Genomic DNA, 26,731 nt, shown 5'->3' with positions numbered 1-26,731 from the left:
CATACTGGATGGAAGGAAGGATAAAGAAAGAGGACATATGCTGGATGGGGGAAAAAGATAGAGTTAGTGAGATAGTGGAGGGGTGAAGGAAAGGGGGGCATGCTGTGGGTAGATATAGTGAAAAGAGGGAAACTGAGGACTGCATAGTAAGAAAGAATTTAATTTAAACGGAGGCAGAAAATAAAGAAGGAAGACCAGAGAAGGAAAGGGAAGAGAGAGAGAGGAGAGAGAGATGCCAGAGAATGGGGAAGGAGACAGAGATATCAGATCTGAGCGGAGGAAATGAGAAGAGAGAGATGCTAAAAACCCACAGGGGGGAGGGAAAGAGAGATGAAAGGAGAAAGATGCCAGACCAAAGGGGGGTGTCTAGAGGAGAGATGGAAGGGGGAGGCATACAGTTTATGGAAGGGGCATAGAAGGAGAGAAGATGCCATATAGGGAGGGCAGAGAGATGGCAGACAGTGGATGGAAGGAAGACAATAACAAGAAGATGAGGAAAGCAGAAACCAGAGAAGACAAAGGTAGAACAAAAATTTTCTATTTATTTATTGCTTTAGGAGACATATGTCACTGTTTCTGAGGTGTTGCATTTTATGCAGAGTCCAGCTTCTTGCTGGTTCAATTTAACCTTTGTTTATGTATTTCTATTTTATCCCCCCTTTTACAAAACTGTGGAGCGTTTTTTAGCGCCAGCCGTGGTGGTAGCAGCTCTGATGCTCAGAATTCTATGAGCGTCAGAGCTGTTACCACCGTGGCTAAAATCCACACTACAGTTTTGTAAAAGGGGGAGGGGATAGTTTGTGATGACATATTCCATACTAGGCGAAGGTGTTTTCTGTGTGTTCAAAAGACATGGTTTTCTGTTAGGAATGACAGTGTAGGATTGATCTGTACTGGTCTAGCTTGTTAAGTTTTACAATGGGTGTATTGAAGTATTGCTCGTTGCCTTTTACTAGGTACTCATGTGTGACATGTGGCTTGTTACTAAAATTCATGTTTTTCATACAGATGGGGAGAGGGTGCCAAAAATTGATGGGCCCCGGGTGTCACATATGCTAGGTACAGAAACACAGATGTATTGAAAACCAATGTATGTAAAGCAACACTTTCAATTGGTGACTACTATGATTGTAGGACAATGTAGTAATAAAGTTTTGCAGAAAACTATGTGAGACAAGTATCAACTCTAAATTTACTCAAAAAGAAGGAAAAAGCCTCAGAAAAAGGCCCTCCCACCGCCACAAAGGTGGATATCAAGGTGGTTAGACGGTAACCTCACAGGCAAAACCTTCGTTAAAATGAGTGTTTGAGCAGAAAAACTTGTGCTTCACATATACAAATTTGTAGATAGAGGAAAAACCACTTATCTTCAACTGATCGGCACACCGACGGAGGCCAGCGTTTCACCGACAAGCTGCATCAGGGTGTGACCCGACCGATCAGTCTGCATAACAAAGAAGAATAAAACAAAAAGAACTTAGACAGTTTCTCAATGAGTTTTAACTTCTTAATATTAAATACTAGCAAGTACCTTGAAAGAGCGGAAACTACCGCTTCAGAAGAGTCCAAAAAGAAGGCTTCCATGGGGCGGCTCTGGAATTCTGAAATTTAAATACCCCCGGTGTGAACGTCACTACCGGAAATAAATCGAAAAAAGACGTGACAGCTGAGAGGAAAAAAGACGTGACAACTGAGAAAAAATCTGACAAGATGAACCAGTGCTACGGACCAGCAAAAGCAAAAAACATGCATTTTTTGTTTTTTATTTTATTGTATTGTATTGTTTTTCATTTTTTAAAAATTTCAAAGAAAAACTTTGATTTTGAGAATTTTTGTTTGCTTTTCTCTTTTTTTCTTTTTTTCTCTCTTCTTTCTCAAATTATTTGTCCGTAAAATCTTATGTGATTGAAAAGGACCACTGCCAAAAAGATATAGAAAGATGTGAAAAAATGTATTTATAATTTTTTAAATTTTTAAATTTTTTAATAAAAAGCGTTCCATTCGAGTCTTTGATTTAAACCGACAGGTTTTTCGCTGTTTAGTAGGTGGATCCAAAATTGTTCAGCACGTAGTAACTGAATCTGGCGGTTAAAAGTTCTTTCCTTGATATGATCAATGGCAAAGCACCGTAAATCTTCAAAACTGTGGTTGTGTTCAAGACAGTGTACAACAAGGGGAGCTTGTAGCTTGTTGTTGTGAAGACAACTCTTATGTTCAGTAATGCGTCTTCTCAGGGTGCGTGTAGTCTGCCCTGACTACGGTGCTTTGCCATTGATCATATCAAGGAAAGAACTTTTAACTGCCAGATTCAGTTACTACGTGCTGAACAATTTTGGATCCACCTACTAAACAGCGAAAAACCTGTCGGTTTAAATCAAAGACTCGAATGGAACGCTTTTTATTAAAAAATTTAAAAATTTAAAAAATTATAAATACATTTTTTCACATCTTTCTATATCTTTTTGGCAGTGGTCCTTTTCAATCACATAAGATTTTACGGACAAATAATTCAAGAAAGAAGAGAGAAAAAAAGAGAAAAGCAAACAAAAATTCTCAAAATCAAAGTTTTTCTTTGAAATTTTTAAAAAATGAAAAACAATACAATACAATAAAATAAAAAACAAAAAATGCATGTTTTTGCTTTTGCTGGTCCGTAGCACTGGTTCATCTTGTCAGATTTTTTCTCAGTTGTCACGTCTTTTTTCCTCTCAGCTGTCACGTCTTTTTTTGATTTATTTCCGGTAGTGACGTTCACACCGGGGGTATTTAAATTTCAGAATTCCAGAGCCGCCCCATGGAAGCCTTCTTTTTGGACTCTTCTGAAGCGGTAGTTTCCGCTCTTTCAAGGTACTTGCTAGTATTTAATATTAAGAAGTTAAAACTCATTGAGAAACTGTCTAAGTTCTTTTTCTTTTATTCTTCTTTGTTTTGCAGACTGATCGGTCGGGTCACACCCTGATGCAGCTTGTCGGTGAAACGCTGGCCTCCGTCGGTGTGCCGATCAGTTGAAGATAAGTGGTTTTTCCTCTATCTACAAATTTGTATATGTGAAGCACAAGTTTTTCTGCTCAAACACTCATTTTAACGAAGGTTTTGCCTGTGAGGTTACCGTCTAACCACCTTGATATCCACCTTTGTGGCGGTGGGAGGGCCTTTTTCTGAGGCTTTTTCCTTCTTTTTGAGTAAATTTAGAGTTGATACTTGTCTCACATAGTTTTCTGCAAAACTTTATTACTACATTGTCCTACAATCATAGTAGTCACCAATTGAAAGTGTTGCTTTACATATGCTAGGTACGCCACTGAAAACAGAACAAAACTGGTAAATTAATACTGGGCTACGTTCAAAGCTTTAAAACACTGATACAGCCATTAAAAAACAGCTACACAAAATAAAAATAAATTTCATTTTAGCGTATTAAGAAAAACTATGTCAGAGAGTAGATATAATTCAAAGGGAGCTGCGCAGAAATCATACCTAACATCATAAGAATAGTCAGACCAATGATCCATCAAGCCCGGTAGCCTGTTCTCACGGTGGCCAATCCAGGTCCATAGTACTTGGCAAACACCCAAAAAGTAGAAACATTCCATGCTACCAATCCAGGGCAAGCAGTGGTTTCCCCCATGTCTCTCTCAATGTCAAGACTATGGACTTTTCCTCCAGGAAACTGTCCAAACCTTTCTTAAAACCAGCTACACTATCCGCTCTTACCACAACCTCTGGCAATGCATTGCATAGCTTAACTATCCTCTGAGCGAAAAAATATTCCCTCCTACTGGTTTTAAAAGAATTTCCCTGAAACTTGAAGTGTCCCCTAGTTTTTGTAACTTTTGATAAGTGAAGTCGATTCACTTATACCCATTCTACTCCACTCAGTATTTTGTAGACTTCAATCATATCTCCCCCCTCAGCCATCTCTTTTACAAACTGAAAAGCCCTAACTTTTTTAGTCTTTCCTCATACAAGAGGAGTCCCATCTCCTTTATCATCTTGGTCGTTCTTCTTTGAACCTTTTCTAGTGCTGCTACACTTCTCCCTCCGTATTCGCTGTGATAGGGGATTAAGAGAACCGCAAATACAGAAAAAACGTGAATAACTTTTTCATATGTTATTCACTGTTTTCTATTAAAAACATTGTGAATATGGTGAAACCGCGAATAACATGGTGGGTGACCTGGCCTGTTCCTGAAGGAGAGGCAAAACACGGAGAAGTAAATGCTGGGAATCAGTGATTTTTTTTTCTGTAAATCCTTGGAATCAGCGATTTCTCTAAGCAAGCTGATGTAAATTGGGGGAGGAGCCAGCAAGCTAAAAACCGTGAATAATCAAAACCGCGAATGCTGAAACAACGAATACGGAGGGAGAAGTGTATATCTTTCTTGAGATAAGGTGACCAGAAATGAACACAGTACTCCAGGTGAGGTCACACCATGGAGCGATACAGAGGCATTATAACATTCTTACCCCCTCTTCCATTAAACTGCACTAGCAGTTTCTAGCGCGGGGGAGCCACGCTGCTCCCGATGCTCATAGGAACTCTATGAGCGTTGGGAGCAGTGCGGGCCATTCAGCACGGCTCCCCATGCTAGAAACTGCTAGTGCAGTTTAATAGAAGAGGCCCTTAGTCTTGTTAACTATCCCTTTTTTAATAATTCCTAGCATCTTGTTTGCTTTTTTGGCCACTGTTGCACATTGGGCAGAAGGTTTCATTGTATTGTCTACAATGACACCCATATCCTTTTTTGGGGGGCTAACCCCCAAGGTGGACCCTAGCATCCGGTAACTATAATTTGGGTTATTCTTCCCAATGTGTATCATTTTGCATTTGTTCACATTAGATTTTATCTGCCTTTTGAATGCCCAGTCTTCCAATTTCCTAAGGTCTGTCTGCAATTTTTCATAATCTGCATGTGTTTTAACAATTTAACAGTTTAGTGTCATCTGCAAATATAATCACCTCACTCGTCGTTCCAATTTATAAATAAGTTAAATAGGACCGGCCCCAATGAGGCACTCCACTAAAGAACTCAGTTACATGGTATATAGGGATGGACAGCCAGAAAAATTTTGGTTTGTTTCAATTGCCATGTCATTTCCAGGAATGTTATTTTCTTTAGGTGCCCCCCCCCCCATCATCATGGTAGATGACATAAAATGAAAATTTTCAGGCCCCCTCCCCATATCTCCTCCTTTCCCCATAGCAGCCAGCTCTGTGGATACTGTGAGTGTTTAAGAACCCCCAATATTGAACAAACTTTTTGACTGGGTCCATGGAGAGGTAATTCTTGCTGAGTTTAGTATCCCCAATAATTTGGGAGAAAAAAAAGTTTGCTCCTACACCTCCCTCCACCATCATCATGGTAGATGACATGAAATAAAAAATTCAGGGTTCGTTTCCTGTATGAAAATCATTTTCATGTACCGTTTATACTCAAATATAAACAGAGATAACCTCCCCCCCAAAAAAATAAAGGTTGACTTGAGTATAAATTGAGGATTTATATTCAAGTACTGTATAGGTATTGGTGGTCCAGTGGTAAGCCAAGACAGAAGCAATCCCCTCTATCCTGTAACAGCTGGCTCTGCACCTTCCGCTCCCTCCCCAACTTATTGCAGGCCTCCCCGGGCCTGCCTTGATCTCTGGTGGTCCAGCAGTGAGCCAGAACAGAATCCCCCTCCCATGTCTGGTCCCTGCTGGGGCTGCGCCCCCGACCCCTCCTCAAGATTGCAGCAGGAATTCACGGCAGCCATTTTCTTTAGCAGCTCTGCACGGAGCAGGAGCGTAGGAGGATCACTCCTGCCCTGATTCACCACTGGACCACAAAGGCATGCAAGGTAGGCCTTTGCAAGGTCTGGGAGGCAGAAGGGAGGTGGGGTGGGGTGGAGCTGGCTGGGACAGGAGATGGGAGGGGCTCAAGGCAAGCCCGCGGGAGGCCTGCAATGGGTCCAGGAGGGGAATGGGCGGGGAAGAGGGGTTGCACAGCTGGATAGCTCAAATATAAACCGAGACTTTAGGGACTTTTTCCACTCCCTCATAAACTGTCTGGCCTCTTATCAGCTAGTGTGCTGTTCTTAACCTGAGGGCTGCGGTAGATGCACCAAAGCCCATTCAATTTCTATGGGCTTCAGTGCATTTACCATGGCTTTGTAAAAGGGGCCCTGAGTAAAAATGAACAATGAGACTTGCAGAAAGGGGCCTATTTTATAAAAATAGGATAAAAGAAAATTCTTGTCTGGTGATCATAGTGACCAGACAGAGTCCTTGTTTTTTTTCCCAAAAGAATAGGAGATGAAACTTGATTGGTGGGAGAGACAAAATGGTGCGAAACACCCATCCACCAACATGATGCCTGGGGCTGACCATCCACCTCGCCCCCCCCCCCCCCCCCCCCCCCCCCCCCCCGAATTTGCGGTTAGGTCTTATTTTCGGGTAAATATGGTAGATAGCATATTTTACACTCAAAAAAACAAAACACACTACAGAAATATTCAAAAAGATATTAAGAAAAGGCCAAAAAGTCTTGATTGTACGATTCTTTGTCATAGCAAATCTGAAATTAGCCTCGGTTCCGAAACTTGCCTTAAAGTCTACAATAATTTAAATAGAGCTCAGTGTCCAATATAACTAAGATGTTTTGAATACTTCTGAATGAAGAATCAAGCTGTTTCTGCTGTATGAAATGAATGTGAAGCTAATTAAACACGTCAAAAAAACAGAGCTGCCAAACAAACTCTATGAAAGTTATTCAAAAAGTGCAGATAGGGGGAAAGCTGTGAGAAAATGTCAGTGTACGAGTATTTGAATATCTTGGGAGACTATCAGCTCATTATAAACTGGAAACCGTTTGGCACCCTCAAGACACCCTATTGCGAGTCAGGCCACTCTTCCAAAGTGAGTAATCATGGGATAACAAAATTAGCTAAGGAAAGCTACTGTGAGGCCTAAAGTCACCAAAAAAACAAAAAACAACCTACAGATATCTCTGGTTGAGACGGAAAAACATTGATTGTCAAACAAGTTCAAGATTTCTCCACAAACATGGCTTTTCCAGGAAGTGTTCCTTCCCACTAGACTACTAAGGTGTGTGTGTGTGGGGGGAGGGGGTTCTTCTTGGAAGATGGGAGCTTGGATTGCAATCTGGATGGGTTTGTTTGCCAAATCTGAGCCCCAAATAAGCGAATGCATGTAACTTAGGGCCCATGCAGTAAGTGTGCTGATGTTAGGCATGTCCTCTGCATTTAAGAGTATATTGATGCACCTTCTTGTCCAGTTCATCTGTCTTGACTAGATTGTAAGCTCTTTTGAGCAGGGACTGTCTCTTCTATGTTTTGATGTATAGCACTGCATATGTCTAGAGCGCTATAGAAATGATTAGCAGTAGTATTTAAGGCACAAGCTTTTATACTTAAGGTGCAGTAAGTGCAAAAAAATAAACAAACTTACCACCCTTTAATAAGCATACCCCTTGGTGCCAAGCATTTTAGCTCTTAATGTTTTTTCCTTTTGGTATTTGTACATAGACAACAATATGGTTTTTATTATTCTTTAAATCTGAATGGAATGTTGGACAGAAATTACACAAGAGGGGTTGAAAACCTCTGTCCATTTATCTCAATGGGGACAAAATACTTTTCTCAACAGAAACATTAGGCTAAAAATGGGCCAGATTAGATGGTAAATTCCAAAGAGAAAATGTACCCCCCCCCAAGAATGGTCTAATACATTTCAATGGGAGAAAAAGTATCATATAAGCCACCAACCCCTTTCTTTTCTATTCTCATAGTCACAGACACACAAGAAGTGGAAACAATCAGAAATGCTGTTCATACTATCCCCACCAAACTCTCTCAACTACTACCACACCCTTATTCCTGCCTAGATCTTAGTGATTCAAATGTGCATTTCATGTTCCTTGTAAGTTCTACCGTGAAATCTAATAACAACAACTGCAGTATGTAGATTTTCCTCATGGTTGCTCTATACCAGTGGTTCCCAACCCTGTCCTGGGGGACCCCCCCAGCCAGTCGGGTTTTCAAGATATCCCTAATGAATATGCATGAGAGAGATTTGCATACCTATCACTTCCATTATATGCAAATCTCTCTCATGCATATTCATTAGGGATATCTTGAAAACCTGACTGGCTGGGGGTCCCCCAGGACAAGGTTGTGAACCACTGCTTCTACACAGAGACAACTAGTGGTTCAAGCCTATAGTTTGCTATGCTGCAACCTAATAATGAAGAGCTAAAGCAAAGCCCACTGCCTTGCTACTGTGGTTCAAATGTAAAATGCATCCTTTAATATCCATCGACAGTGATATCTAATGGATAGATTCATTATTCATTTTGTTATTATTTTCAAACTCTTTTCAATATTACTGCTATTACTTCCAAAGCAATGAAATGTTTGGCAACCACTCCATTCAAACTTCCTTCCCCTCTTCCTCTCCTTTCTTTCCAGCTAGGATAGACATGCACTGGTACAATGCAGATAAAAAATACATGCGAACATACACATACACATGTAGAGGGGCTTGGAAAGAATTCTATTAACCATACTCTGCATGTTTCTATTCAAAATCTGCTTTTAATTTGCAGATGATACAGGAAAATTTGGAATCATTCATATCCATTTCTAATTTAAATCCACCCAAACTACCTCAACCTATTTATTACAGCCTATCAGAAAGCTCTAATTTCCATGGGTTGACAGCAATTTTGGAAGCCACCTTATATTGAACCATTGGCTCTAGGGTTGCCAGCTGGATCCAGATTTGCCGAACAGGGTTCATTCTATCCTGAGTTTACCCCATTACATGCAGGAATTAGTACCGTATTTTCACGCATATAACGCGCGCGTTATACGCGTTTTTACCTACCGCGCATACCCCTCGCGCGTTATACGCGTGAGCGCGGTATACAAAAGTTTTTCTACATAGTTCCCACCCCGCCCGACGCCCGATTCACCCCCCCAGCAGGACCGCTCGCACCCCCACCCCGAACGACCGCTCGCACGCGCTCCCACCCGCACCCGCATCCACGATCGGAGCAAGAGGGAGCCCAAGCCCTCTTGCCCGGCCGACTCCCCGACAATATCGGGCCAGGAGGGAGCCCAAACCCTCCTGGCCACGGCGACCCCCTACCCCCACCCCGCACTACATTACGGGCAGGAGGGATCCCAGGCCCTCCTGCCCTCGACGCAAACCCCCCTCCCTCCAACGACCACCCCCCCCCAAGAACCTCTGACCGCCCCCCCAGCCGACCCGCGACCCCCCTGGCCGACCCCCACGACACCCCCACCCCCCTTCCCCGTACCTTTGTGTAGTTGGGACATACGGGAGCCAAAACCGCCTGTCCGGCAGGCAGCCAACGACGGAATGAGGCCGGATTGGCCCATCCGTCCCAAAGCTCCGCCTACTGGTGGGGCCTAAGGCGCATGGGCCAATCAGAATAGGCCCTGGAGCCTTAGGTCCCACCTGGGGGCGCGGCCTGAGGCACATGGGCCCAACCCGACCATGTGCCTCAGGCCGCGACCCCAGGTGGGACCTAAGGCTCCAGGGCCTATTCTGATTGGCCCACGCGCCTTAGGCCCCACCAGTAGGCGGAGCTTTGGGACGGATGGGCCAATCCGGCCTCATTCCGTCGTTGGCTGCCTGCCGGACAGGCGGTTTTGGCTCCCGTCTGTCCCAACTACACAAAGGTATGGGGAAGGGGGGTGGGGATGTCGTGGGGGTCGGCCAGGGGGGTCGCGGGTCGGCTGGGGGGGCGGTCGGAGGTTCTTGGGGGGGGCGGTCGTTGGAGGGAGGGGGGTTTGCGTCGAGGGCAGGAGGGCCTGGGATCCCTCCTGCCCGTAATGTAGTGCGGGGTGGGGGTAGGGGGTCGCCGTGGCCAGGAGGGTTTGGGCTCCCTCCTGGCCCGATATTGTCGGGGAGTCGGCCGGGCTCCCTCTTGCTCCGATCGTGGATGCGGGTGCGGGTGGGAGCGCGTGCGAGCGGTCGTTCGGGGTGGGGGTGCGAGCGGTCCTGCCGGGGGGGAGGGCAGGGCGGGTAAACGGAGAGTCGGGACAGCGCACGGAGAGTCGGGGAGGGCGAAAGGAGAGTCGGGGTGGCCAGAGGAGAGTCGGGGCGGGCGAAAGGACAGTCGGTCAGCATGCGCGTTATACCCGTGAGCGCGGTATACAAAAGTTTTTATACATAAAATCGTGGTTTCTGCGCGCTATACCCGTGTGCGCGTTATACACGGGTGCGCATTATCTGCGTGAAAATACGGTAGTTCCGATTTCCCCATTGCATTCCCTAATAAAAGCAAGACTATAATTCCCAGCATTACAATGGGGTAAACCCAGGACTGGATCAACCCTGTCATGCAAATCCAGATCAAATTTGCAACCTTAATGTGTCCTGAACAATTGGCAGCTTTCTCTCATGATCTGCTTTAAATCAACCACTCCCAACTCAGCCCTCGGTGCATATCTAGTCCCACTGGGATTTTAGGTTATCCATAATGAATTTGCATGAGTTAGATTTGCAAGCAGCTTCTCACAATGAATATGCATGAATTAGATTTGCAAGCAGCTTTTTCTCATGCATATTCATTGTGGATATCCTGAAAGTCAGATGGGACTAGGGGTACCCCCAAAGACTGGGTTGAAAATGGCTGCTTTAAACAAAACAATGCACTGTAGAGTTTGCAAACTTTTTTTTTCCTATGACTTTCAATATGCAAAAAAAAGCTAGAACCTAATCTAATCTAATCTAATCCTTAGGTTTGTATACCGCATCATCTCCACGTTCGTAGAGCTCGACACGGTTTACAGTAGGAGAAATAGGAAGGAACTACAACAGAGGGTTAGAGGTAGAAGTGTGAAGAAAATTTAGAGGACTTGGGATGCCAAGATATAAGAGTTTCCTTGATTCCTAAGTTGGAGGGAGACTTACATTTTTTGAGAAAAGCCAGGTTTTCAGATGTTTGCGGAAAACTTGGAGAGAGCTCAAGTTCTGAAGAGGGGAGGTAAGGTTGTTCCAGAGCTCAGTGATTTTGAAGTGGAACCTCCCTCCCCCCCAGACTATATAAGTGTAATATTGCATTAAATGTTGGTTTGTTAAATAAACCAAATTTATCTTTTATATTTTTAAAATAAGGCACAAAACCATTCAATACAGCATAACCAAAAGGAGGAGGTGCTTCAAATTGTGTTGGGTCACCATGCAAATCAATTTATACAGCCTAATGAAAAACACTGTAGTCTGGCTCTTTAGTACCGTATATTAAACAAACAAAAAAATTAGCAAAAACAACTACATAATTTTCTTTAGCAAAGCTACCATCGATTTTTCTCTCCTACAATCATATACGTATTGTATCCTCTTCTGTTGTTAACAACCTAATGTGGGATTTTGTGACTTGAAAGTGCTGAAACAGTTTTGCACGCAAGCCACAGCCTCTCAAGTGACAATAAGCATCAAAGCCATTTCATTGGCTAAAGTTCTGAACTCTATACCACAAACAGCTCACTGTTGATTTACTGACATTTTCATAAATAGTTAATACATAATCAGATTCTTAAGTACAGCATTGTAGATAAAAACAAAAGGCACTTGTAGACCTATCCCGGATGTCTAACTGAGCACCATTAGTGTAAAACATTAAGGGCCTCTTTTACAAAGCCATGTGGCAAATTCTCTGACGAGTAGATGTGTATCGCTTGTTCACTCTTTCCAAAAATACTAGGACTAGGGGGCATGCGATGAAGCTACTAAGTAATAGATTTTTAAAAAATTGGAGAAAATATATTTCTTCATACAACATGTAATCAAACTCTGGAATTCATTGCCGGAGAATGGTGAAATCAGTTAGCTTAGCGGGTTTAAAAAAAGGCTTGGATCATTTCCTAAAAGAGAAGTCCATAGGCCGTTATTAAGATGGCTTGTGGAAATCCACTGCTTATTCCTAGGATAAGCAGCATAAAATCTGATTTACTACTTGGGATCTAGCCAGGTACAGTACTTGGGACCTGGGTTGGCCACTTTTGGAAACGGGATACTGGGCTTGATAGACCTTCAGTCTGTCCCAGTATGGCAATTATGTTCTTAAGGGTGTCAGCACCAAAAAGAGAGCCCAAGGAGGCCTCAACGACTAGACAATCAAGGCACAACAAAGGAGTTGTAAGGATGAAATGTCCTCACAGTGCTACTATCAATAAAGTGAACTTTGAACTTTACACCCGTGGCTGAATTATTGACATCTCATCCTCAAGACTCCTTTGTTATACCTTATGGGTATCAGAGCATTTACCACATTGGCCCACACTATCGGGCTTTGGACTAGATTCACGATCCGTGTCCAGGGGGCTGATTCACGAATCGCCCTCATGCAAATGAGGGCGATCAGAATCACGCCCCCAACCACCTACCCAGATCGCTCTATAGTGATCCCAACCCATGCACAGACCATCTGTAGGTGGTCTACACATGCGCTGGCCCTCTGAACCAGGCAAATAATTTTTTTAAACTGTTTTTTAATTTTTTTGCAAGCCGGTGGTTTTAACCCGCTTTAAACCTGCGGGTTAAAACCACAGGCTTGCACTGCGGAGAAGAGCAGGAGAGTCAGGGAGGCAGGAGAGATTCGGGCAAGAGCAGGAGATTGGGGCAGGCAGGAGAGGGCAGGAGATTAGGGCTGAGAGCAGGGCAGCAGAAGGCAGAAGGACCTCAGCGACTGGTCCTCAGCAGTCGCTTATTTTTGGATTGGCCAGCCCAGTCGGTGTTGCTTTTTTATTTTAGTGAATCACTTCCTGCCTACATTTGAATGCCGTTTTCCCTCTTTTACATGCATGGATCGGAGGATGATTGGAGGTTAGTGAATTGGGTCAGAGGAAAATCGGGTCATAAAGGGGTCGCTAAGTGGTCAGAAGTTGATCGGTGGGCTTAGTGAATCTAGCCCTTTGTAAAAGGGGGTGGAAAAGTGGGTGCGTCTTATGGAGCGAATACACCTTCCCCCCCCCCTACCCTGGTACCTTTTTAAAAGTTGCCGTGCTCTCCTGCCGGACGGCTGTCTTTAGAAGCAGAGCAGAGCGGCGTGATGCAGGAGCGTGACCTTTGCGCTTCCTGCCTGGTCCCACACCAATAATTGGCTCAATAATTGGCTCAATAATTGGCTCTGCACTGCTTCCAAAGACAGCCCAGGAGAGCATCGCAACTTTAAAAAGGTAGCAGGGCGGCTTCGGGCTGGCGGCTTCGGATGTGGGTGGCTTCGGGTGGGCTCCTTCGATGCGACGGATTCTGACTGGGCTGCAGGCGGGAAGCTTCAGGTGCCAGCAGCGTCAGGCGAGCTCCTTCGCTGCGATGGCTTCTGACTGGGCTGCAGGCCGGAGGCTTCAGGTACAGGCGGCTTCGGGCAGGCTCCTTCGATGCGATGGCTTCTGACTGGGCTGCAGGCCGGAGGCTTCAGGTGCGGGTAGCTTCGGGCGGGCTCCTTCGATGCGATGGCTTCTGACTGGGCTGCAGGCCGGAGGCTTCAGGTGCAGGTGTCATCGGGCGGGCTCCTTCGCATGCGGGTAGATTCTGACTGTGGGCTGGCTGCTTTGGGTGCGGGTGGCTTCAGGCTGCTTAGCACCAGATGCACCAGACCACCAGACGCACCCCCCTATAGAAGAGGAATTTATTTTCCTTGGTTTTTCCTCCTCTACAGGGAGGTGCGTCTTATGGACAGGTGCTTCTTATAGACTGAAAAATACAGTATATGTAAATATGATTCACAAAAAAAAAAAATACTCCATCAAATCAATAATATCTATTTTTACAGGACAACATTCAATTTTTTCCACTTTATTATGAAGCCAGATAGTTTCCTATAAAAGATTGCTGTTCTAACAGCAAGGCATGAACATGACACCAGGATGATTACTTAAAGCTCCACATCAAGCTGATAAAATAAACATTTAGATTTCCTGTAAGAATAGGAATCCAAGTTTTTCTTTTCTGATGTCATGTGTGACAACTTCACTGCCTAACTACCTTGTTTTAAATTAAGATTCTGAGCTTTCTGCACCTCTAATACTGAATACCAGACAATACAGAGGATTAATCGCTGGAATATAATCATGGCTAGCTTCAGTTTAAAGCCACCCTTCCCCTTTTTTTGTGCAAATCCTGTTCTTTAGTGCACATTGATGGTTAACCTAATGCTGCATCCCCATTTTCATGTCAAAAAACATGAGGCTCTCAGAAGACCCCCAAGTGCATTATAACCCCCTATTTCTCGTCCCCCAATACAAATCTTTAGTAAATCCGGACCCCTAGACCAACCCCCCAGGCCCACCCAGTTCCACTTACCCACCCCACCCCCTACCCCACTGCCTGCTCTCGTTGGGCAGGAGGGTATCCGCGCATGCGCAGATGGCTTCCTACCCAATGAGATTTTGAGGAAGCTTTTCAAAACGAAGACAAAGTGCAGGGTTTTGAAAAGCCGTCCGGACCCCTGAACATGTCCTCGAAAAGGAGAGCGTGTCCGGGGAAATCCGGACATCTAGTAACCCTACTCAGAGCCATCACCCTTCAAATGAAAGTTTCTCTAGCACAAGAGTGGCCAACCTTTGTACACTGAGGGAATTTCTCTAACCGGCGCCTAAACTTAGGGGCCTTAAGTTAATTAGCAAACGCCATTTGAAATGGCAGTTAACTTAAAATTTAAAACGCTTGCCGGTGCCTACATAAAAGGCGCCAGAATCACCTCCGGAGGCACCTACCAGCACCTAACACCACTCACTATAGGCATGGCTAACGTCAGAAATACAAGTCCACACTACCAGGCTCAAGTGTTTCAGACCTCCTTTAGAATAAAGCAATAGATAACTAACTAAAAGGAGTCTTTAGACTTAAGACATTTAATATTTGTTCAGGCTAACAGACCTCAGAAGTACCATACTGTATGTCTATAAGCTTTGAAGATCATACAGACTCAATTGGCATCCATGGTCGTCATAGGCCTCTATAATACTTTTTTTCTTTTTTTACTAACGTCAGAAATGGCATTAGGCGTCAGTAGGCAACTTCAGAGGTGCAATTCACGTCAAAGATAGGCACCAGAAACCCTGGCCTATATTTATGGCACCTACCTTTGCCAGAGGTGCAATTATCTAGCCAGCGCTGGCGCATAACTGACACGTGATCAGTGGCCGCTTTTAAGGCGGCCGCCAACTGCCCTGATTACAGAATCTGGACCAGAGAGCTGCATGAATATCGATACCATCCCTTGCGTGCTGCAACATTACATAATGTCAGAACCATAAATGCACAGAACCCCATAGGCTTTCAGAGATAAACCAGTAAAAATTTAACTAAAAACAATGGAAAAAAACTGCTAGAGTGGTTATTCTGCAAATATTTGTAAAACACAGTATTTAAAATTGACAAAAACTTTGGTTGTTGCTGTTTTCTGTGTGCTTCTCATGGTTTTGCGGGCCACATAAAATTAAATGGCAGACCACATTTGACCCATGAGCCTCAAGATGTCCACCCCTGCTCCAGCAGGAGAAGCCGCATCAAAATTGAACTCACGTGTTACTGGGAAAGCCCAGCTTTCAAATCTGGCTCGCCCTTGATTTAAGGGACACCTAACCAAAATTTTTTTGTAGATTTGGAGGATATTCTTCCCTCTCGTCCCCAGAATTTGATTTGATTTACTTACTTAATATTTCACCTTTCACAAAGCATGGAAAACCAATATAAAAATATACAATTTATATTGAAAGGAAAGAGCATTGAATTTTTAAATAAAAAGAGATATGAAGTCCCTCGAAGACCCCCATTCTTTGCAGACAGAACAGCACATTTAGCAGCAGCCAGGAAGAACAAAGCTGTCAAAGACACATCTGTCCCTTAGTCCCTTCTGGGTAATCCCATTTCCAACTCTAGAGCCTGACATTTACAAACATGCTTCCAATCCACAGGACGGTGGGGGGTGGGGGGCAGGAGGGCAAAAATGTCTCACCATGTAAGTAAAAGGCAACAAGGCATAAATATTTGATGTGTAAATAACGATCAGAATGCACTAAAAAAACCAAGGGAGCTTGGGAACCCAGTGGAAAGAGGTAAAGAGAGCAGAAAATTAGCAGAAGTAGCCTGCAAGAGCAAGATTTCACAACTGTACATGCTGTTTGGACAGAATGAATGTGCAAGTAACCTCATGTTGTTCTTTCTCCCCTTTTACAGAAGGCAGAAGCAGTAGCTCCACATTCACCCCAGCACCGCCAGCTCACCTTACTTCAAAGCCTCTATACTAGGGCCTGCACTGCTCCTCCTGGCTCAGGGATAACATGATAATAAAGTAGCCTCTGCTCTCCAAGCACGTCCGTATCCGGGTTTTGTTTCGTTTTCTTTCCTTCTCCACCTCTTGAATTACAGTTTTGTTGGGAAATCAAATCAATATCCCCTTTGAATGCCATAAAATCTGAAAATTTCAGGTATCCTCCTCAGTTCTCCACCCCCCGCCCTCCCCTTATGAAGAGGGCTTGCCTATGTTCCCTTGAGGGCATGACTAGTACTCATCACAAATGACAGCCAGGTGCCTAATCAGTGCATCTGGCTAGTAAAACTGACAATAAAACTAAAACTATCAAAACTAAAGAGAATAAGTTAACCTCTGCCTCCTGCTGTGCTCACCTTTGACCTCTCTTCCTCCTAGAAACTTGTAACAAAGGTTAATTTGTTTGTAGAGGCTGGTGTGTTGGGGGGTAAATGTGGGCAGTGACCAAAAATGACAGGTTTGGAAATGAGAACAGTCCCACTGATACAAAAATATTTATAACATGCCAAACCTTTTTTTTAATGGGCACAGACACACCACAATATCTGCCCAATTTAAAAAGAAAAGCCCCCCCCCCCACCCAATGACAGCCCTCCCTGATATCTCCTTGATGAATTAGTACCGGATACTTCCCTCCCTCCCCCCCCCCCCCCCCCCGAAGCTAACGAAAATTGGCAGGAGGGATGCCCACTCCCTCCTGCCAACAGAGTCCCATCCCCCACACTAGGTGCCACCCACCGAACCATCCCCTACCATCTCCCCTTATTCCCCCCCCCCAAAAAAAAAGGCAGGAGGGATGCCCACTCCCTCCTGCCACCGGATGCTCCCCTGAACATCCCCCCAGTACTTTTCTCTGAAGAGAACAGGAAGTAACCTAGCCCCTCCAGCTCTGAGGCCCACCAATCCAAAATGGCAGGCCTTCCCCTCTTCAGTGCATCATGAGGGGAGGTTCGGAGTGCATCCAGTGGAAGAAGGAAGTGGGCATCCCTCTTGCTTTTTTTTGGGGGGGGAGAGAAAGGGGGAGGGGGAGGGATGGTTCGGGGTGCCTGGTTCGGGGGAAGGAGGGAGTGGGCATCCCTCCTGCCAATTTTCACTGACGCAGTGGGGAGGGAGATTGGTCCCGGTGCCAGTTTATTAGGGGGATGTCAAGGAGGGCCGTCATTGGCCGGGGGGGGGGCTTTTTCATTTTTTAAAATGGGGCAGATATTTGCAAAACCTGAGGGCAAAAAGCGCTTACCCAACTCCTCAAGACACAATAACCCATGACTCTCATTCCTTCACAGGGAGACCCCTACTGGCACAGAAGAAATCAGTAGCTTATCCTGAGTTCAGACTTGGAACTCCAGGGTGGTCAGTTGGTGTCAAATCATGCTCACTATCAGCTGATTTTGCTATAAGATCATGCCCTGGAAGGACACTAGTTGCTCAAGACCCAACCATGAGCTTGGGCAGATCTCCATTGTTTCCACCAGCTCACAGCAGTTGAGGCTAGGACTTCCATGACAGAAAAGTAGACCTCTAAGTACTTTACAGTCTCTCTGCCTCATGAAAAGTTCTACAAAGATCTGAGCATTTGGTCCAGTTGATCTTGCTGGAGAATGCAGCAGAATAGACCTATTGGCAGGCCTATATCATCTCTATATTTTCTGGGTAACAAACCACAAGCAGCATTTTATCAATATAGATCAACAGCATCACCTAAAGGTCAATATAGTGAGCTGCCTGCATATGAGGCATAGGAACAGCTCAATGTCTAATGAATGTAGTTGCCCAAACAATGAGCACCCTTGATGTACTCCCCTCCCAAATACCAGGGGTACTGCCAAAAACCAGTGAACCATAAATAAGCACAATGCAGTTCAGTATAGGAGGTGGAAAAGACTTACAAACTGAGAGATACACATGATCCATCCTATTGAAGGTTTTCTTCTGATGTAAAGACATAAAAAAAGCTACCTACAGAGCAGCTATACATATGAAGTAAATTAAACCCCCAAAAGATTATCAAAACAAGTCTGATCCAGACTATAGAACTATGTAGGTCTGTCCTGTTTTAAATGGAGTTCCTTTTTTAAGGGCTCCTTTTACGAAGGTGCACTATGGGTTCTACCGCAAGCACCGGATTAGCACGCGCTAGCCAAAAATCTACCGCCTGCTCAAAAGGAGGTGGTAGCGGCATTATAGCGCGCGCTATTCCGTGCATTAAGGCCCTAGCGCGCCTTTGTAAAAGGAGCCCTAAATTTTGTATAATTGTAAACCACTTGGACTTGTCATAAGAACAAGCAGTATAACAAGTTTTAATAAAACATAGCCAGCCACTCTGATAGTGGTTTGGCCTAAATCTTATAAGAGAAAGGGGATGGGATTTGAATACACTACCTTTCTATGGTTATAATCAAAGTGATTTACATTTTATATATGGGGATTTATTTTGTATCTAGGGCAATGGAATATGGATTCCTTACCATCGTTTAGGGAAGAAAAATCACTAAGGGCTCCTTTTACTAAGGTGCACTAGCGTTTTTTGCGCACGCACAAGATTAGCGTGCACTATAGCGCGCGCTAGCCGAAAAATTACCGCATGCTTAAAAGGAGGCAGTAGAGGCTAGCGCACGCTAAAATCGCTAGCGCGCCTTTGTAAAAGGAGCCCTAAGTAAATTTAAAGGACTGTTAAAATGCTGGTTGTACAAGGATGCTTTTGAGATCTAATCATTGGAGTCTCTTTTGATCCCATTCTCTGCATAAACTCATATGTCCTCTGTCTTAGGCTCCGAGAAATTTAATAAAATTAAATTTTTTTAAAAAGTTCTTAATTTTCTTTTCAATTTTTCTCAATACTTTTCAAAATTTTTTTACCCTCCTTTTGTACTTTCCTTTCATGTGTTCTTTACTATGCTTATTTTGTAGTTCTCCCTACTTCCCTTATGTATCAGTACATCATGTTTGTGTGTTTCTGTTGTAGTTAATAATTAAGACCCTGTTTTTAATTGTAAATCGCTTTGAATTAATGATATTGTGATACATCAAAATTTTAATAAAACTTGAAGTGATTTGCCCAGAGTCACAAGGAGCTGCAATGGGAACTGAAACCAGCTTCCCAGGTACTTAAGACTGCTGCACTAACCATTAGGCTTCTCCTCCACCCTACAGAGACAGAACAGCAAGAGATCGAACTTCCCAATCTCCAGGGCTTCAACCAGGACCTGCAGGAGATCGGGCTCTAGCAAGTCAAAATGACATAAAAATGATGCCTAAGGGAAAAAATAACATCTGGCTGAGGATTACTTAGGCAGTCAGCTAGACTCCAGGGTTCATCCAGCTGATATCTGTTCCCGTTGCTGACAACAGGTAGCTCCTCCCACAGAATTTTGCAAATGAGAGTTGACCGAATCCAGAGAGAAGAGCCTAGAAAAATTCCTTAGCTCTTGCCCTGATCCATGAAGGAGACACCATCTGTACCTAGAAAGTATACCATCTGCATATTGTGCCCCTTCCCCTTCTACAACCCACAGAAGAAGAGGAGATATGAGCCACAGTCCACTTCTCATATGGGACTGACCTCCACTGACCTCACATGGGACCCTTGGTCTCACCAATCCTTAATATCTCAGAAAGAATACTTATTCTTAAATATATATATATATATATATATATATATATATATATATATATATATATATATATATATATATATATATCAGTTACAGAGCCTTATTCTGGACACCAGAGATGGGCAACAAACATTTCCTCCAAAAATAGTTTGATTATGCAACACCTCTTCCCGTCAACGCCACTGGTGTACTTATGACAGAGAACACAAAAGTTGACTTTCTCCCAAATCCTACCATTGACAAACTGAAAAAAAGTTGGCCTCCCAAGAGAACCCATCCATTGAAAACTCCAAGACCACCACAACAAACCCATCCTTTAACAGGAGGGAGTTGTTAGAGTACAAGTAGACGGCTCAAGCAGGGCTAAGTACAGCCCTTTCATGACCACAGCTTTGTGATCTGAGAAGGGTACCAGTTCCACAGCATTCATCAAGACTCGTACATTAACGATGTGACTAAAATACCACTGGGCAAGCTGAAAGTAGGATATGCTTTCCTGGGCCACCTAAATATAGGTGAAACCAGAGGACACCCCTGGATATTGCCTATATGAGTAAAAGTTAACAGTCTCATTAAAATAGATGACGAGTGGGTCTCTTTTCTAGAGCAGTCACCCCTATGTATCAACTCCTATTCTATTCTAATTTATTTATATTCCACACTATTCTCACAATAGATTCTAGGCGGATAACAACAATTAAAAAGATATTGTGCCAATACCAAATTATTCATTTAACAATCATTACAAATAAAAAGTTTTTAACAATTTTCTAAACGTATAAGAAGACACTTTTCATAGTGCATTTGGAAGATCATTCCAAAGCTCTGTTCCTATAAATCTGAACCATCAATGTTAAATTCTCTCATCTCTAAATCTTTAATCATTAATGTAAAATCATCTTGCTGTGAGTCATATTGATTCCATATAGAAAACTACAGGATACAAGAAGTTGTATTGTATTGTAAACTCAAAAGATTTGTTCAACAACCATATGAACTTATAGAATAGCAATGCCTCAATAACAGTCTATACCAGGGATAGGCAATTCCGGTCCTCGAGAGCCACGGGCAGGTCAGGTTTTCAGGATGTCCACAATGACTATGTACGAAATGAATTTGCATGCACTGCCTCCTTGAGATACAAATCTATCTCATGCATATTTATTGTGGATATCCTGAAAACCTGTCCTGCCCGTGGCTCTCAAGGACCGGAATTGCCTACCCCTGGTCTATACCAGCAGGTAGCTCCTCCTCAAGATCCAGAATCTCCAGGTATACATGAAGCAACTTGACATATGGTGAAACAAGACTGACCTCAGAAAGTGATCTGCAGATTCAAGGGGACAGGGAGAGAGTGATCCATCAGTTTCGTAGGTCAGGATAGGAAAAGGGAACAGACCAAGTGTGCCACCAGGGAGAGGGAGGGCCCAGTTCAAAGTCCCACCCCTCTGGGATCAGTGTCCTGCTGCACTGGAACAGGGCATGCATAGGGTTATCATATGACTCCAGAAAAGGAGGATGGATTGAGACATCCGGGTTTTACTTCCATTGCTTTTATTGGAAGTAAACCCCAGATGTCTCAATCCATCCTCCTTACTTCCATTGCTTTCAGCAGAAGTAAAACCCAAACGTCTCAATCCGTCCTCCTTTTTCAGGAGCCATATGGTAGTCTGGGCTCCCTTTACCATTCCTCATCTCTTGCCCCTCTTACAAAGGTAGAATCTCCAGTAGAACATAAGAGTTGCCATACTGGAACAGACTAAAGGTTCATCAAGTTCAGTATCCTGTTTCCAACCCAGATCACAAGTACCTGGCAAGATCCCAAAGAGTAAAACAGATTTTATGCTGTTTATCCTAGCGATAAGCAGCAGATATCCCCAAGTCCATCTTAAAAATGACTTATGGACTTTTCTTTTAGGAAATTATCCAAACCTTTCTTAAACCCTGCTAAGCTAACTGCTTTCACCACATTCTCCAGCAATGAATTCCAGAGTTTAATTACACATTGAGTGAAGAAATATGGAGGGGTGGGGGGTCTTCCTCAAACCTCTTTCTCTTGCCATGAAAGACAGGTGAGCAGTTGGAAGCAGGGGAGGGCATAGGTGGGAAGTCCTTGACTACAAAAATCAAGAGGGAGAAGGCATGTGCCCCTCACCTCTTCTACAGCATCTCCTAAGGCTGCAGAAGCTCAGGAGGTAGCAGTTCAAAATCCACACCACCTTCTACACTTTTGACAGTTGGGAGGTTCCCCCCTCTTCCTTGAAGCAGATAACAGAGGGAGGGGAGAAGATTGGAATAGCAGCCATGCTCCTGAGGAGGAGTGTTTTCTTCTCCAGCAACTGAATTATTTATATTTTAAACCCAACACATCTAGTTCATAACTCTTCTCTACAGCATACAACAAAACATTCATCCATAAAATCTAGTTACTGTCTAAATGAATAAAATCAAAAGTAAAGCATCAAAAGTAAAAGAAAAATAATATAAACTTCTAAATGAGAAATAAGCAAAAATATGGTTTAGATATGTAAGAAATACCTAAAAAAAACTTCTTTAATTAATCAATCTCCATCTTGTGATACATAATCTTCTAAACCCAGTACATCTCAAGATGAAATCAAGTGTATGCAAGGGAAAACAGAAGATATTTCAACTATCATCTAAATCATATAAAAATTGGGTACTATACAAAAATGAATAAGACAGGGAATTCCTGCTAAAATGCCATGGGTCTTATTCAAGTCAAGTTAGCCTCATATGCAGCTAGGACCATCAATAAATCGGAGCATAACACACATGCTGGTTGATAGCATCTCAGTAGGACAGCCAGATAAGGAGGACCAAGGCCAGATAATACTTTAAAAATCAAGGTACAGATTTTGAATATCACCTGCTGAGCAATAAGCAGCTAGTACAGCACACAAACCTGTGAAATACAATATGATCATATTCTACGTATTTAGCAGCCCCACAAAGTAAATGATCGGGGATGTTTTGAGCAAGCTGAAGGGATTTCTTCTTATTAGCAAGTAGCCCAAGAAAATATACATTACATATATAGAATATAACCACATATACAGAGATGTTCATCTTGGTGGACTTCAAGGTTATGAATCAGCACAACCAAATCAGTTGAGGAATTTCTAACTAACATCAGATCTGGATTTTTTTTTTTTTTTACCAAGTTGAGGGATAATTTGTTATGGGCCATGAAGAGGTGGTATCACTGGTAGTGGTAAAGCTTGTGATAGGCGGAACACTAGGAGATCCTCTCCGAGCAATAGGGAGCGGAGCACACCTACCTCCTCCCTCAACAGTATCACAACGTAACAGAGGCATGCCTATAGGAGCAAGATTGGTTGCACCAAGAAGCTCTGGGTACAGAGGGCATCGCTTCCTGAACTGCCAGCAGCACCTGAAGGCACATAGTTGTTTCTTAAAGTACCCATATTAGTAGAACTGAAAGCACCACACTTCCTCCATGAAACAGAACTTCTAGATGTTCATCAAGCCATATGACATACTAAAGTTTCCCTTTACCTGCCATTCACATCTGCCCGTGGAATGATGATACATGCTGCAGATCTTTCAGCATGCACCCCAGGGGGAGGGCCAAGTTGGGTGTGATAACTTCCCTATGATCCTCATTAAAAAGAACCACTTTTATTTCGAGACTTTAGCTAATGTAAAACATTCTCCAAGGCTTTTTCACAACTGCTAGGGAACTACAGAAAGACATCATCTTCCTATACATCTTGGATTTCAACATCGCCCTGTTGCTCCCTATGACTTATAGCCAATGACAGGATGTAGGATGCAAATCCTAGCCAATCAGAAGAGGCCATGCTGTACTTAAGATCAAGCCCAGTCAGTCCCCCAGCAGCACAAAAGCCACCTGCCACAAAGGTGGAAGGGGCAGAGAGGAGTGGGTGGGTGGGTGGCAGGCAGCCACCATTACTGCATATGACATGGTGTCCCAACTGGAGCTTGAAAACCACTTCTCTCCCATTCGAGACAGAAGACGAGGAGGAGACGTATTTAGTTTCCAGGGCATGCTTCCTTTTCCCCACAAGCACTCTCCTCTTGGGGGTGGCACAAGAGTGGAGGGGTAGGTTTGACTTGGTGCTCAACTTCTGTCTCAAGCGGGTACTGATTGATGTCAAGAAGCTGGTATCATTGCTTCATTGGTTAAATTTGCTCCTGGGATGAGCGAGGTAGTGATGAGTTTCCCCTCCCGCTGACTTCCCCCTTTTACCTTCCACATCCCAAGCAGAAGCACTCCTTCTGGGACACAGAGTGGGTTTGGTGACAGTCATGGCAATTGTCAGTGCGGGTAGAGTGTCAGTGAGGGTAGAGAAGTGAGATGGTATCAAAATAAGATGGTGTTGGGGTACAAGAGGCCTTAGGCTGTGTGGTTACTGCAGAGACAACCTTTGCCCCACTCTTATTTGTAATTCTGCAGGCCATGCTGGTAGACAACATAAGGAAAACAACACATTAAAGGGAATAAACAAGGGATAAATTCAAAAGTGAAGGACCGATGCAGAAAGCTGTGTATTAGAGCCCATGATGGCATGGCTTCTAACATGAGTTTCCCATAAAATATGGGTATGCAACTTACTGTCACATTAAAATAGCAGCAGTAATCCACAGCTTCCTGTAAGCCCAACATTTAAAAACAAGATTGTATCCCTGGGTAGTCTACTGTACTCCCCTCCCCTCAAACCCATCCCATGCATCTCAAGACTGGAAAAGCAGGAGTGATGCCTACTCGCTCATTTTTCTTATACTGCCATGATCCCTAGCACTAGGGGTCAGGTGACACCATTTTGAATCATGGCAGCGCCAGAGACAGGAAAATGTGGGCATCACTTCTGCCATTCCAGTCTTGAGATGCATGGGAGGGGGTAAACTAGAAGACTACCAAGAATGATATTTTTAAATATCAAGATCAAGAACCACTAGTCTGCCAGGGATTGTCAGGAGTGTCAGCTATCTTGTTGGGGGGGGGGGATGGCAGGGAGTTGGAGGTCAGGTTAAGTTGGGGGGGGGGGAAGGACCCGACGTGGAAAGCTACTAGTGGTTGGGTTAAGATGGATTATTTAACACTGTCTCAGACCTGGTAGTATTTTTTTTTAGTGCTGTGCTGGCATAGTAAACATTGGCACACAACTTTTACAATAGCTGTGAATTACTAAAAAGCTTCCTTTCCTTATACTTTAATATGCTGTGCACTGCTGTCTATTGTGCAAGTCAATTTCAGTACTGGGACCCTTCTTGCATCTTGTGGCCCACAGAAGCACTTAGACCGCTTTTAAGTGTGCAAAGCTGCAATCTTGTACAAAAAGATGTGAGGAGGAAGGGCCTTCTGGGCTTCTTAGGCATCAGACTTCACTGGGGAACGGGGTCTGTGCCTAGGGGGAAAAAGGAGGGGGAGCATACTATGCTATGAGCAAATAGGCCAAGTGTAAGTCACAGCTCAGTCTTCAACTTTGAACTACCTTTCCATAGATCCTTACTTGATTAAGAAGGGAAAATTAAAGAGCCCAGCTGAAAGGGTGAAAAACAAACAAGCTAAGGTGACAAAGGAAAATTCTACTATAGGACTCTTCAAAGTGTGAGAAGAGGGGTAGAAAGAAAATGTTTTAGAAGCAGTTCATCTCACTGGGGGGGGGGGGGGGGGGTCAGCCCATGAGGAATAAAAGCAAAAATCCGTAGAACTAAGAGGTACAACCCCGAAAAAGACAAACTAAAAACACCAACCACTGCAGTTGCCTCTTGGGCAGTTTAAACAGCTTAGCGCCGTTTTTATTGTCACTAAAAGGTGGCCGTGACTCGTGAGACAAACTACAGAGGAAGGTAGGAGGGTGGAATAGAGTGCAAAAAAGACCAACTTTAACTGCCACCTCTGCAGTCCAGAAGTGGTAAAGAGAAGGGACGGGCAAAAATTAAGACAGCCTTAGTGATTACCTCCGTTTGGAAGACTGAGCTCTCAGCTTCCATCCCGGAGCCTACATTTGCAAACAGGCTTTCAGAGCACCCGGGGGGGGGGGAGGGGGTGCGCGCGTGCAGTCTCGCCCTGTAGGTAAATGGCAAACATCAATCGCCCGGCTTTGTAGTCTCGAGCACACGGATTCGATATGCAAATAAGAATCACAATACAACAGAGAGAGAGAGAGCTAGGTGACCGACCCGCATCCACAGTATATGAGGTGAAAAGAGCAGAAAAAAAAAATACCAGAAGTAACTTGAAGAGCTGAGCTTCCACAACGCTATAAACACTGTTAGGGTAAAATTATTTTTTTTCCTCCCTGTCAATAAAGTGACCTCGGGCTGCTTTTTATTCCCCCTTGCGAGCGGGAAAGAAGGAGCAGCAGGCTCCACACTCACCCCAGCACTACCAGCTCGCCGTACTTCACAGCCTCTTTATTGGGGGCACAGTGCTCCTCCTGGCTCGGGGAAAACATGGATAATAAGTAGCCACTGTTCTCCCGACTTAAGTTAATCCTTCCGAGTCTCGCGCTTCCTTTCTCTGTCTGAGGGATTTACAGTTCCATCCAGGAAACAATCGACTCCCCCCACCCCCTCCTGTCCTCCTCCACCGCAGCCACACTGACAGCCCGCCCCAACCAGGCACAGCCGATTAAAGCACCCTTGCTAGCCCGAGCTTCAGTCACGGACGCTCCCAAAAGCCTTGACTGGAGGGAGGGGGAGCGACACCCAGACCACCGCCAGACACGTGAGTACATTGGCAGCAAACCGTGAAACAACATTCCCTGTTCAAAGCGTGATATTTTTTACATGTGGCGCTGT

General features: G+C 44.1%; 1 protein-coding gene across 1 annotated transcript in view; it reads right to left on the bottom strand.

The window, feature by feature from the left end:
* PELI2 (pellino E3 ubiquitin protein ligase family member 2) overlaps window positions 1-26,483 on the bottom strand; it is a 163,304-nt gene extending 136,821 nt beyond the window's left edge. Inside the window, exon 1 of the mRNA XM_033953500.1 lies at window positions 26,309-26,483. Coding sequence (XP_033809391.1) covers window positions 26,309-26,385 — 77 coding nt within the window. The 5' untranslated portion in view covers window positions 26,386-26,483. The remainder of the gene's footprint in view (window positions 1-26,308) is intronic.
* Window positions 26,484-26,731: the final 248 nt, after the last annotated feature.

This window comes from Geotrypetes seraphini, chromosome 7 (genome assembly GCF_902459505.1).
Source record: "Geotrypetes seraphini chromosome 7, aGeoSer1.1, whole genome shotgun sequence".
Lineage (NCBI taxonomy): Eukaryota > Metazoa > Chordata > Amphibia > Gymnophiona > Dermophiidae > Geotrypetes > Geotrypetes seraphini.
This window is presented reverse-complemented; position numbering and strand designations above follow the sequence as displayed.